This window comes from Neodiprion fabricii, chromosome 2 (genome assembly GCF_021155785.1).
Source record: "Neodiprion fabricii isolate iyNeoFabr1 chromosome 2, iyNeoFabr1.1, whole genome shotgun sequence".
NCBI lineage: Eukaryota > Metazoa > Arthropoda > Insecta > Hymenoptera > Diprionidae > Neodiprion > Neodiprion fabricii.
Genome location: NC_060240.1, coordinates 31,311,687 through 31,326,239, shown reverse-complemented (window position 1 = coordinate 31,326,239; position 14,553 = coordinate 31,311,687). Strand labels below are relative to the sequence as shown.

Sequence of the window (14,553 nt, the reverse complement as noted above, 5' to 3'; positions counted from 1 at the left end):
TTGTTAGATCAGTTTGAGAAATGGGAATTCCCCGTGCATTGCCAGTGTTCGCCCGTAGGTGAAATACAAGCGTAACGATAATCGCTCGTACTCTCCAAAGTCGTCTGCCTTGCACTCAGCACCTTTGAGTCTACGATATGGTAAATTTTCATCGGAGCAAACATCAACTCTGCATAATTGCTCGCTATTTGAATTTTCAACAAATATGAAGACCGGGAAACTTGCAATTTGGTCTCCACTTCCACGCCCTCGTCTAGTCACGCTCGTACCCATGCGTACCGATATTCCCGTATGTGTTCGTAGTTTGATTCCAATAGTTTGCCTGCCTCCCACGGTTGGAACACAATCTCAAGTTTTTGACGGGCTGCTAATCGAACGAGTAGATTTCTCGAAAACGATTTTCTTTCAGAGTTAGAACTCTAAAAACGTGGCGAAAGATAGATGCACGAATCCGCGAGGTCGAAATCGAGGACTGTATTATCCGTTCGTCTACTACCATCGTAATTTTAGTTTTTATACCACCGTGCCAGAGCGAGAATACCAGCCACAGGTCGACGACGTAGTGCAGCTCCAGTTTGCAACTCGAGTAGAGCCTGCTAATTATGGATTAGAACCGACGATCCATGAGTCGCTGTCGAGTGGCGTTACGTTACATTGGCCGGACGTGCGGTGCCATCCACCCACCCTCCACACTTCACCCTCAGAACTCAGGTAGCGATGGCTCTGACAATGCGAGTGTAGAGTATTCAACAATTGTTACATTCCATACGAGAAGATTACTCGAACGGCATCAATGCTGTGTAACATAGTCATGCTAGTTGGAGTCAAGCATGGCGGACTTGGATTGACACTGGGAAGAGAGGAGATCAAGTTTCGAAGTACGAAATGATGGTTAAATACTTGGGAGAAGTAACGACATTATTAGTGCCATTTACTAACGCTCTTGTTAGCTGATTCGAAGTCCTAATGATATTTATACCTGCAGACGAAGTCCGCGTGACCTAGTGGCGATGAGAATGATCTTAGAAAATGGCCGGAAGCCATTCGTTGTGAAATATTATTATGTTTTCGCATTCGATCTAAGCTGTTTTAATTATTTCCAAGCTGCTTTTTTTTTCAACCTCTGCGAGGCAACCTTTTCTCTCTCGTATTCCCGCCACACTAATTATCAAAGTACAGGTATCAACGACACGCGCTGTAAAATTTCTGCTCTTGTGTGGGGTTGAGGGATAATTAGCTCCTTTTCCTTTGATCAGCGTTGGGGGATTGGAGTCAGAATCGTCTTCCTTTGAAAATTTTGCTCGCACGTTATGATAACATTGTTGCTGAAAGTTTCCAAGCCGCAAAAGCAGAGATCTTACCGTACCAAGACTGTTACGTCGGCGTCGGTAACAGCTGATCACAGCTCGGCATATCCTATCGAGAGGCAGGTCAACTACTGTGTGGATTAGAGGCTATTAGCTGCAGTGATTGGGTATTACAAGAGGTAACCCCGACCAGTGGCACTAACCACCACGTTATTGGTTCTCCCGGATCAATCTTGAGTAACCTTCATTGATAATTAGGTGCGAGCCGGGAGTGGGCATGCATTGTGATGTGTTCGAGTTGGGAGGCGTAATTATTGGGATATCCTTCATGTTATCTTCGTTTATCAACACATTTATGAAATTAGAATTCAAATTAACTATATATAAATACATGTATACTGATCGTTTTTAATAAATAAAAATTTGAGAAAAATTAACAAGATAAAATGTCATGCGTCAAACATTGTACGAGTGATTTTCTCAGCTTAAATTAAATAAAGCAAAGTAACTTAAAAACAACTTCCAACGCCTGTACGTGTTCAGAAAAGACTGCGCTCAGTCCCGTTCTTAACGGCAGATTCCTGTAAGCGCAGCCTTTCTCGAAGTCTGTTACATTTTCGGCCTGAAAAATAAAAATTAAATGAAACGAAGCGGAGAGAATTGTGTATAAAATCGAAACAAGGATAAGCAGGAATTCGGCAGGTTCCCGACTTCTTGGAAACTTCACACGTGCGTGCGTCGCGATTGCGGTATAACGCATATCTTGTACGCTCGAGGCTATTCAACTTTACGCCAGTTTATCTTACACCTATACCGACACAGTACGTATACGTATATGCGCGACTATGCTGCAAAATAACCCGAGATTTTCGAGTAACTAAAGACCCTTGTGAAACTTGGAACAACAAAGTAATCCGAGCTTTGCTTGGATACAGCCAATAGTCGAGGACCTCTAAAGCTGAGGCAATCTTTCGAGAAGGAGCATCGATATTACCCCGCTTATCGTTTCTTCGCAATACAATTGGTCGCGGTGATTTAAGTCGATCGGTATTATACGTTGGATCTTTATAATTGATCCCCGAACCTGTTGCCCGATTTTTCTTTCGTTATAAGTTGCTTTTCCGGGTGCCAAATGGAGACGTCTAATATTAGGCGTTTTGATCAGCTTATTGTTTCGGTGTGTTCGTGTACGCTCCATTGTTGAAGATCATCCTGTAAGGATGTTGAAAAAGTGATATTCGATTTTTCTTTTTTCTTCCTCTACAATGCTCTGAAAACTTTTAATTCTAGCTTGCGTTGAAGGGTTTAATTGAACGCTCGACGTTAATTAATTAGTCGTTGGTATTCGTTAACATAATTGAGACACTAAACTTCTGAATAATACTGTATGCATCGATATGTCACGATATGATGTCACGTAAATGTAAATGATTGAAATTCGGAATGATAAAAAACGGATTCCAACGTTGCGGCGTCAAAGCATTCGAATGATAAAATCACGGGACAGATTCACTTGTTTGTGAGAATAATCATAATTGACACAAAGTATATTTTCACCTAACAATGGCCAGCTTATCCCGACGGGGTTGAACGAAATTCTTCCGAGAAGTGAATGTATAAGCTCGAGAGAAGGTGGAAAAGAGAAGATAAAAAAAGAAAAAAAATTGCATTAAACAATACTCAGTAACTGTGAATAATACTGAACGGAAACTGCAGGGTGCTCAAAGAGTTGCCGTTTCCTGAATCCTGTTTTCATGTTGCGGAAGACCCGGCCTTTCCTATACCTTCCATCGCCCCCCATGACTATCGTCTCCCTCCACCCCAAGCAAATCCCACTATCCGCGGACCGTTCACCAGCCGCAAGGATATATATTTTCACGGTTGAATTACTCGGCTAGATGAGAGGTGCGGTCGGGTTTATAGGTGGGTAGCTACAAGCTTTTGCGAAAATATCATTTCGTTTCACTCCAACTGATAAACGGGCTCTGCTCAGTCGTGTCTAATAGTCTTGATAGCACCGGAATATTCTCGTCCAGTCTTTCCATTATGCGCAGTTTCCGTGCAGCAGCTCTATTCGTAGTTATATAGGTGTAATTACAGGAGGCGTTTATTGTCGAGTGAATTTTAAGTGCCGGCTGTAGTAAAGCTGCTGCCTGCACAGGCACCTACACCTACCTACCAACTTTTGATCGGCGAAAAAAGCTCAGAGAATTTATTATGCTGCGGTAAAACGATTCTATAACACCTTTTAATTACTACAAACAGTTCTCGCAATTTTTCGCCAATCGATTTCCCACCAAATTGCCAATTTCTTTTTTTTACATAGAGCCTACGTAGCGTTACATACCAAAAGTTAATGAACGTCAACTTACTCTCACGCAGCTTGTCGGCCGGACAATTCTGAAACAGGATATACGGGAGAATGATATCACGACGTGTTCACCTCACCGCTTTCCGATACATTTATCCTCAAAGTTTAACTCACCAATTGCATCTCTCGCCAGAGACAGTGAATGAAGGCAATCCCGTTTTTATTGCACTTGGCCTGCACCGATCTCCCGTTCGTGACTGCACCGTTATCCATTGACACTTCACCTGCAGGGGTTGAAATTTATTATAATGTGCCTATAAAGTATATCGTGTCTGTTAACGAGTAAGGCGTTACGCCTATCCGCCGTCGGCGAATGTCACGGTGATAATATTTTATCAAAGGGAGAGTTATAACGATCGCGTTGCTCTAACAAAAGCCATAACGTCGACTCTGAGCCGATTGTGAGAAACATCCGCGTGTATAAATATTAATAACGCAAAGACGCGAACAGCTGCGGGAAGACAATAACTCCCCTGCGTCTTCGCGCATACTTTCTCTTATTATTATTAACAAGAAATCAGGTCGTAGCATCGCTGACTCGCGATATGGGAGTGATTAGTCACCGTTGAAGAAGAAAGCAGGTCGTCGTGCATCCCAGGTGGATATTATTATTTCGTGTAGCTTTTTTCTTTCAGCGAATACAATTTATTTTATTTTTTTTATTTTTTTAATAACAAAAATTGCAACACCGTTAACGCGACCGTGCTCAATATATTTTTATACGTCAACTTGAATCAACTTCTCACCTTCGCTGGGCTTTTGCGTTTCGGCGAAACACTTTTCCAGAACTTGATCTGCTATCTCCGCCTTCCACGGTTCCGACGAATACGTATTTTTCACGTATTCTCCCATACTTTCCTTCATCACGTTTCCCATGTGGTCCAGCTAGCCAGAAACAAAGATAAAAATTAGGTCTCGGATCTAAAATTTTTTCACTCTTACAACGCTTTAGAACGAATCCTACTTACAACTTCCTTTTTCTGACCGATACACTGCACAGCGCACTGTTGGAAAATGGTCAATGTTTCGGTAAGGTTTTTTTGTTTTGTTTCTTAATTCTAAAGTAAGCGAAAATGCGTAAGTAATAGCTCACAATGTATTCCTCTTTGGTTCTGTTGCCGTGGATGAATCCCTCGTATTCTTCCATCATTCTGGCTGGAAATGAGAATAATTCAGGTTGAACGGAATTCTCTCCAGTGAATTGTATAAATCTGGGAAATTTCGCGAGGCACCTAGCTTAACCTAAATAGAGATAACTTTATCCCCCTCGCTCCCCCCGGAATTCCTCTGTTCTCTTGAGTTCTCCGATGTTCAGATTCGCGAAATATTTTCTCGAGGAGGAAACGGGTGTGGATTTCAACAGGCAATATAAAACGACTAAACAGCCAACAGCTGACGGAGTCAAAATGTTTATTAACGAGCCACCGAGATTGCGTGTTCCTTACGCTTCATCGCTCCTCAGCGAATAGCTCGGCGTCAGATTTTTGGCAATCAAGCGTCGACTGAACTTTTGATCGATAATTGTTTTTGTTCATTTAGTTTGCGCCCGTGACGCTGCTCACCTTTTCTCACGACTTCGGTAGCCTTCTTCGCTTGATCGAAACACTCCTTCTTAATGTCTCTGACGCCGTCGCCCCAGAGAATTTTCAGATCGTCATTTTCACCGCAGCAAGAACGACGAGGCTTCTTCTTTTTCTCACCGTCTCCCTGCGCGGTATCGCGTCCTTTTTCCATCTCCGACGACCGTCGGACGCGGGTGGAAATCTGGTCGAATTCATCACGGAAGAATTCATCTGGACATAATTCGACAGAGATATAATAGAAATTCACTCAACGATACGCGTGCGATTAGGCAAGGTCAAACGAAGGCAACGGCGGGCAATTATTTTCAATATCTTATCCGGGGATCCGTAATTGAATTACCCTCACCGAATTCATCGCTGCTAAAGGCACTCGCGACAGCGAGATCAGCGGCTAATAGGAGAGCACAAATCACAAGAACCCTCATGTCTGAAACTCCTAAATCTCGTTTTAGTTTAGGAGGACCAAGAGATCCGCGAAAGGATATATCTCGGGGACCCTGGTAAAAGTCTGTAATTGAACCGAGCTCCGAGGTTCGTACTCGGGGAACGAAGACTGGGAAGTGAATAGGAAACCGTTCGAGGAGAAGCTTGGGCCTAGAAGGAAACCAGGCTTACAGGGTCAGTGACAGACTGTGTGGCTATATAACTGTTCCACGACCCACAGACCTCCCACTATCCCGGCAATCGGAGGACCGATCCTCCGGTCTCTCTCCATAATTCCACCTCCTTTCTTCCTTCCTCCTTCTTGTTGCAAGGCGAACACCGAAACCCCCCCCCCCCCCCCACCTTCACCTCCCTGACTCAGAGAGGCCCGACACGCAACTTTGTCGGAGTCGCCCGAGAGAAATGGGAAGTGCCAAGGTTAGTCTGGAATGATGAATTGATCAGACCTGAACAAAATCCACTTGCTCGTAACAAAAAGAGGAGGAGGAGGAGGAGGAGAAGGACAAAAACTAGTCGCAACCGTTGCGTCGGTATAATACCGTTATAAACCGCGGTAAACTCTCTTCCTCGACAACTCGTTGAGTATGTATCTTTTTTTTTTTTTTTTTTTATCATTCACGCCGATTTTTTAACAAGTCAAGACGTGGGTATGCGGTGACAACACTAGCGGTCAACGACTCGCTCCATGATCCTTTTTTTTATTCGATATCATGTTCCCCGTGTTTTTACAGTTTCAAGTTACGTTTCTTCCGATGATTGTTCAGGCGCCTTGGTCATAGTTTTGCCATCGTATAAACTGGAACTGTGTATAACTGTACGTATATACTCGATGCGAGTGCCACACGCGAAATACAAACAGCCTCGATACCTGCTGCATGGCCAGAGAGAAATATAAATTTATATAGTACAACGTACAAGGAAAAATGGGAAAAGGAGCTCGGAGTTTGAAGTGATGATCAACTGTCTGGAACAGTGAACAATACACCGGAGAACCAACAACAATGATAGAGCAGCACGCTTCGTTGATCTTAGCAGAACTCGAGTGGATAATGTATTGTTTACGCCATTCGCGGTATAACGAGATCCGATTGAATTGTAGAATTTGGAGCTTCTTGACGATCCCTCTTCATTCGTAGCTCTCTTTACCCTGACCGTGAGATGTGGAGTGGGATCGGGACTCGAAAATTTGAGAGAATGCGCGGATTGGCAAGGATTGTTTAAAATAAGGAGTTGAAAGAACAGGTTTCTAGGAATGAGGTATAAAGTTATTTCCAGCAGCAGACAAAAGTGCCCGTGAAGCTGACGATCTCAATTTTTTGCCAGGTGATTTCGAATAAAAATAAATTACTCGTCTGCAGCGACTTCGTTTAACCAGACCATTTGCACGTATTCGCACACTTAGTTTTGCGACGGTAAAATAATCAAAATCGGCCAATTTGCAGAAAAGAGAGAGAAAAAGTATGATGGTAAAAATAAAAGAACGAAGGTGTGTTAATGAAATTCTACAATCAACTATGTACCATCTGCCAGCACCTGTGCCCGCCGGCCAATTTCCATCGGCACCATCTTTTTCAACGATTTGTTTTCAAATTGCATTTTTAATTTCACAACCCACCCAGCTACGATTCTCTCCCTCAATTCTCACGTACAATACACCGCATATGTGTACGATATTCGACGCGTGTTTTACAGGAAGCTACGGCTCAACCCAACAATTCGTAGCCACATACGTAAACAAACGGCAAGGAACCGATCCTGTCGAATTGTACATTAAATTTCAGTTCACGTATCGAAACGGGAGGTTGATGTATCGAACGCATCTAAGAAAGCCAGAAAAATTTCAAGACGTTAAGATCGAAATAACGTGCTGATCAGTCCAAGCTGGAACGTCCTGTATTTGTTCGTGTTTGCTTGTCCGCCGATGAAAAATTCCATCCGGTGGTGTACTCTACGCATAATAAATAGGAATAGTAAAAAGAGGGGGGAAAGGGAATTCGATTACTGTGTCGAGATTACATCTACGCACGTGTTGGCGACATTTCTATCTATCTCCGCGCTCCGCGCACACGCGAAGCTTTTCGCCGTTCATGTCGTACATACTTGTACCATTGCGTAGGCAGATAAACGCAGCTACGCAAAATGCGTACGGGTGAGCAAGCTCGGCACATAGCGAAGCACACGTGGTGCGTCTGGGGTTAAATGGATCGTCCCTCTCTCTCGTTCCCTCGGCGTTCCATGCCCGTTCATCCGTTCATGCATGCCCTCGACAGATAATTGCGTGTTAATAGCTCGCGGAGCGAACCCCGTAGGCCTGATACAAACGGGGGCCTTGGGCCAGCTGTGAGTGTGTCTGAGGGCGCGATGCTTCGACGCTGCCTATCTGCCCGTATAATATCGAGGAAGAGGGCTACCGGGGGGAAAGCTCGGGGAAAACGTATCGCCCATCGGAGCGCGGACTCCGCGCACACAGCTTTCTCGATGACCATTGGCCGAAAGGAAAACAGTGGCTTCGCTGACCGGTGAGTGTTGCGAATTTGTTTGCCAATCGTTAGGCCGATCCTCCACCCTCCACTTCGCCGGGTGATGGAATGTCGACTGTACAAGTCGATACTCTCGAGCCGCTGCGAGAGTAGCTGGTAGTTTTGAAATTTTGCTTTAAATCGGTCTTCTTCGTCGCCCTGTACATGTAAATTTACGCGAGACAATACACTCTCTAAAATCGTTTTTGCTATTTCTGATTTGAAGGAAAGTTGGAAAAAATGTGTTAAACATTTCGGTCTCGCACAGTTTTTAGCGAGTATAGATCCTGCAGCTACGCCCGGGCAGCAATTTGGTTCGCAACTCTCACGTTTTACCGGATTTTTCCTTTTTTTCTCGAGTCACGATCGCCTGTCACAGCCAGCCCGCGTCCGACTGATTAACCTTGTCGACCCAGTGAACCAGCCAGCGTCCCCGGCAGAAAGACCCACCTTTAGACTTTTCGCGTCTTTTACCTCGTGCCTTTCGCTGCTGCTGCTGCCGCCGCCGCCTCGCTTTTCGCTTGGAAACTCGAAAGTCTTGTGACAAATTACCGCGATCTATATTACGGCAGCACCCAGAGACAAAGGATCCACGTTGTATCTACGCTCCCAGCGGTGACGATTTTCAGATCTTGTTTTGTGCACGACGACGTTTTTTTTTTTGTTTTTCTTTGTTTTTTTCTTTCTTTCGCGATTAGCTTTTTTTCTCCATTTTTAATTCCTCTTTTGCAACCTACGCGGAATTTCGTATCTCCTTCGGGTTATACGAACGGACGATGCTTATGGTTTCAATACCCCTTCGTCTTTTTACCATGATTTGACCCGATTTCGTGACACTGATTCGCTAATTGGTTTCTGTTTTTTTTTCGCATTTTTGAGTTCACCAATCGACGAATCTCTGTCCGAGAAACGTGTTTGATCTGATGTCTCTTAAACGCAGTACCTGATCCCACTCGAACGATGTAAGATTAATCGAGAGAATGGCAAGACGGCGAAGGGAGGGGGATATAATTTATGGGAGCAAGTAATCGCAGCGGTAGCATGCACGTTAGTACGTGACTGAAAGTGGCACGGTTTTCTTCATTGTTACAATATGTACGTAGGTTATACGGACATGAATATGAAAATACCTGTTCATAAATTATGCAGGTAAAATACGGACTGTATTACTATCTACACATTTTTCAGCTGTTGACAGTGGATTTTTCGGAATAAGAATTTCCCTCGCGAATCGTATGTGGGTCTTTGACTTTATTCGGGGAACTACTTCTGGTACCACTTTTTGGCGGAAGCTAGGTCTGTGAGAAATGCGAAACAGAGAGCCGTCTCCGAATTGGAGAATCTTCTATTTCACAGCCGTACCGCGTATCCTATTTCTCGACATTTTTTTGCCCTACTGTAATCCTAGTTGCGGATGACGTTATTTTTTGCTCTCCTCTCGCTGTTTTTTTTTTTTTTTTTTTTTTTTTTTTATGTCCATTTTCTCGTCGTTGAGAAATTAGGTTAACGTAGGGTGTTTGCAACGGCATGCCTCTGACAGCCAGTAAAACAGCTAAAGCATCCAGATCGCTACCAATAAACATCAACTTGGTACCTACGTGGTACCAGCTCTGGCTATCTTATTTCCGGTGACTCAGCGGACAAGCGGATGAATTATCTTTCCTACAAACACCTACTCGCAATAAACACTTTGTGCAATATTCTAATTTCAATTCTCGAAGAAGTTATAACCTGTTCTTTGCGGAAATCGCGCAATCGGAAGAAGAAAATTTCTGTATGATTTTTAACTGTGATATTCAGATGCTGTCCTACTACTACGCGATAATTCAATCCCGCAGCTTCACGTGTGTGCAAAACCGATTAACGGTTTTTAGATACCATCGTTTTAAGCGGTATTCACACACATACAGCCGGCATATTATATCTCAGTATCGTATCACATGTTTCATGTCCCGTATAATGCGATATTCATCTATGCGCGCAGACATTTCAACGTCAGCGGAATCAGAATCAATGAAGAAGAAGAAAAAAAATCGTTCTCTCTTTTGGCGATAGCGTATAGAATTGAGGACTAACTGAAACGGTACAAATATTATAATTATCTCATCGACAAATAAAGGTGTGCAAGGTTATGCACTATTTAAACATATTTCGGCACTTTAAATTTGGAATCTGTTTCAACGTTGTTTATCCGTTGAGAAAGAAAAAAAAAAAAAAATCTCCACAAAAGTTGTCCGACAGCTGTCTAGGCCAATAAAATACAGCGTAAAAAGAAATGGGAATAGGAATAGGAAATGTGAATTATTCTCAAAATTGATGCACGTTATTCTGACTCTTAAATTATTTCAAACGATTCAAAAGTGATTTTTATTTCATATTTCTATTCTTACGTGTGTCAATTGTGTGTTAAGGATCTCTCTGTAACAGAACAGACTTATTTTATCGAAATATTATCGTGACATATTCGAACGGATTGATATTTATATGAGACATTAATTAAAATATGTCACAGCGCAACCAGCTTAAATGTATTTATAACGATGTAACTTTTTAACGACGTAACTTTTCAGCAAACTTTTACCGACGATTCTCTAACAATATACAAGTCATCAGATCTACGTAAGTATTAATTACGTATAATTATTGTAGGCGCCTTTGATAAAAGGTTTCATTCGCAAACTTCCTTGAATTCCGTCTGGAAGATCAAGGTTTTATTGACTTCACACGCCTCCAGGGCATTATTACGAACGAAGGAAAGGAAGATGAGAAGAAATTCCTTTGAGTAGAATCAATTCAAAATAAAATAAATCGAAAGCAGAGAAAAGCACACGAGATGTCACAGGTACCGTCGACACTGCGGTGAGATCCAGGGTATGAATTTCAAAACTGAAATGAATCGGCGTTCGGCACTCGAGATTTATACACGCGCATGCATCGGTTATGAGCATCCTGCTCGCGCCTCTTTAAATTTTCCCTCTTTGACGGTCACGTTTCTGGTGTGACGTCAGGCGCCGCAACGCCGCTCGAAATTCCTCAGCGTCGCGATACCCGACGTCCTTGTCGTCTCTCAGCCCCGGCTTAATCCCTAACCTTAGGAACTCGATGTACATGCCGTACCAGACCATACAGCGTCGGCCCTTCTACCCTCTGAGAACTTTCTTGATTAACACTCACTCGGTAATTCCTACCCGAGGATATAATTCAACTTCTCATCCACGTTGTCATCTCCTGAACCAACGGACGACGAGCAGTCACCTGGTCATTCGGGCGAAAGAAAATCACAAGAAAATCCGTCCTAACAAATCCTCCTTGTTTCTTTCGCCGAATAAAGGGCTCAAGTGGAATTGGTTAAGGTGACGCGTCCCGTGTCTTGTAAAACAAAAAAAAAAAAAAAAAAGAAATCGAGTCAGAAACGTGATTTTCAGAACAATTCGTCGAGCATTTAAGCTCCGTGGTCAAACTTTCCTAAACCATTGTCGAGTGTTGGCAATTGCCCGTAACTAACGATCAAGGAGTTGTTCTAGTTGGTGTAACTTATCAAACACCGAGAACCTACGAGTCCCCTCGAAGCTTCAATGGAATGGCAAAAATGTAAGCTCGTCTGCGCTCTCCCTTGCATATCCAGGATGCGGTGTACGTTCCGCCCTGAATGTGGACCAAAGTGCACCATCAGCACTGGATGCGATAACTGGAGATTTTGATTCAACAGGATTCGTTCGAGTCTCGGGGGAGCCGTGTGCCCCGCACCCTATACTACGGATATACCCACCTTTCCGACCCGTCGCACTGCGCAGTGTGCAAGCTGTGCAGTGCCGCGGGTGTGTCGTATACTACACGCGCGTGTCTTCCGTACCAGCATGGACGCAGAGCGGTGCACCGGAGTAGGTATATAGTTTAGCGCAAGTTCGTCCATCGTAGCCGTGGCAACACGTCCTTCTCAGTTCTCAGCTGCGACCCAATTCATTAGAAGGCAATCTATTCGGAGCCGAATTGAGTCCCAACTTCATTACACAGTCGTAACTATTTCCGCTCTCTAGACATTTTGTCTCAAGTTGAAGGGATTTTCTCAACTGAATCCCCTCGCTTTGTAATCAGCTACCGCAATGAATGTTTATTCATTTATCTGTACCCGCGCGGTATTCGTCAGTCGTTAGACACTCCGGCTCGACGGTTGTTTTCTTTACATTTTTTTTTTTTCGACCAGGAAAAAGCTTCCGGCCGTGGTAAGTTTTCGACGAAATTATCAATTCCCGGTTATTTATCCTCAATTACACCTTGAAACCCTCTTCGAAGTTCGGCACGAGGCAACTTCTTCCGAAATTCCGAACTGTCCGACACTTTTCACTTCGTTATCGGAGTCCGGGAGGCTTCTCGAGTTTACGAAGCACCCGGTTTTTTTTTCCGGTGATTCTGCCAAGTCGCGGTTGAAGAAGTGCGTAATTAGCGCATCCTGCGCAACCCTCCTTGATTTAGACTGTCAGTGAGTGTTGAGCCTGGAAAGAGGATTAACAACGAATTCGCGGTGTATCATGGATGAGTAATGTGTCGGAACGTTAACAACAAACGACGGTGCAGAGTGGAGTGTAACACCAATTCCACGGTCCTCTTGACTTTGTGCGTAATAATTCACGGTAATGTTCTCGGCGATAAAGGCGTTCCATGCTCGTTGGTGAATTTCAGGCTATACGCGACGCCCTGAGCATTGTGCTGCGCCTTGCCTACGCGCTGCTGGTCTCTCTCTTTCTCTCTCTCGCTCTCTCCCCCTCTCTCTCCCTCTCTCTCCCTCTCTCTCTCCCTACCTCGTATTTACGCCTTTCCACCGCCAATTTCTTATCAGCTACTTTAGCTGTGAGGTGCTACTGCCCAATTTATCATTCTCCATTATGTAAAGTTCTCAAGTGTCCTTGGGTCACCCCCGACTCTCCCTCTCGCGGTCTATATCCGTCTCGCTTTCGCCGCCGAGAGGCAGTCAGTTCTCGCGGAAAAGGGCGCCCCCTAATTCCCTGCGTTTCGTATGGCCTCGTTTTCATTTAAGGTGGGTACCTTTGCCCACACGTTAACCAGAATTAGGAAACCTCGGAGTACTAAGAATGTTTTGGGGTCTTGGAAGTGCGTTGTCCCGGCAAACGTTATACGGCCCGTTCTTCAAGTGGCAAGGTGTTAAATAACGCCGAGGAAATCCCCGAGGTTAACGAGTCAAACGAGTTTCGGATCAAAGCGACGACCGCTGTCAGCAATTAGGCATAAAAGTCTTCCAAGACTCGCGGCGAGCCCGACGTTTCGCAACCCCAAAACGACCCTCGTAATTCTTTTAGGCATCAGAGAATTCACATCCCTTATGTACGGCCACTCTGGGACAGGATTTAGTGGATTTTTACTCACCGCGAGCCTGGCCGCATCAAACATCGAAGTACCATAAATTCAAATTAGCTGGAAAACGAAAACAACGTACGCTCGAAATGGAAGAGAGATAAATATTCAACCCGTCATTGTGTCTCGGCGCTAATCACGAATCGTTGCTGTCTTTCGTTATTTATGTACTCGCATTCATTCCTACCTACGTTTAAATGTATGGTCATGTACTTCTTGATATGAAAAAAAGCCGGGAACGTGCTTCAGTTTGTGTAGAACAGATCTGTAGTTGCAGCTACATTCCTGAAATTAATCATTGGATGGGAAAGAATTCTAACCCCGATGGCAGTCTGTTTCTCTTCTTCGAGTCAACTCCTATCTAAAGATTGAAATTTTGACGACAAATCATTTTCCTTATCCGAGCGAAACGTTTGACTGAATTATAATTGCGAAATTAAACTCGGCAATCGAATGAAACTTGTGCAACAAAATTTTTAAGTACGACGATTGTGCGAGATTATTTACGAAAAACCTTTTACCAACAACCGAATAACTGCCCGTTGAAAAAGTGACGGAATTATTGCCGGTTTCAGGATATTTGAATTTCCATACGCAGATCACTTGGAAGAATGTAATATATGATACCTGAAAAATGTTGAACCGGTTATACAGAGTCGTATGCGGTGTTCAGAGCAGCCGATAAAAATGAATAAATGGCAAACGAAATGAGTGTAACGTTTATCAAACAGATCGTTGGCCAGACGACGGAGTCTCGAATATATTATCGGGGGACTGTAAATACGTCTGGATACCTTTTTCACGATTGATATACTTCTAGGTAAGTAATAGGCATAAAGTAGATGCGTGATGTATGAATAGTATCGATCCTACAATCTTTCGACGAACTTCTGCGCCGACACACGCGTACCATTATTATTATTGCTACTAAAAATTGAACATATGGTGCAATAAACTTT

General features: G+C 43.7%; 2 protein-coding genes and 1 long non-coding RNA gene across 3 annotated transcripts in view; 1 reads left to right on the top strand and 2 right to left on the bottom strand.

The window, feature by feature from the left end:
• The window catches only part of LOC124176683 (leucine-rich repeats and immunoglobulin-like domains protein 1), a 308,596-nt gene that overhangs the window by 32,710 nt on the left and 261,333 nt on the right, over positions 1–14,553 (top strand). The gene's annotated exons all lie outside the window — the stretch shown is intronic.
• On the bottom strand, positions 1,639–5,884 carry LOC124176686. The gene is made up of 8 exons (XM_046558267.1): positions 5,608–5,884; positions 5,241–5,471; positions 4,772–4,833; positions 4,647–4,682; positions 4,425–4,563; positions 3,793–3,902; positions 3,680–3,707; positions 1,639–1,929 (listed from the first exon to the last, which is right to left on the bottom strand). Exons 1-8 carry the CDS (start codon positions 5,684–5,686, stop codon positions 1,847–1,849), a joined length of 768 nt encoding a protein of 255 aa, XP_046414223.1. The 5' UTR covers positions 5,687–5,884; the 3' UTR covers positions 1,639–1,846.
• LOC124176689 overlaps positions 13,012–14,553 on the bottom strand; it is a 31,772-nt gene continuing 30,230 nt past the window's right edge. Inside the window, exon 5 of the long non-coding RNA XR_006869437.1 lies at positions 13,012–13,023. This is a non-coding gene — a long non-coding RNA (uncharacterized LOC124176689). The remainder of the gene's footprint in view (positions 13,024–14,553) is intronic.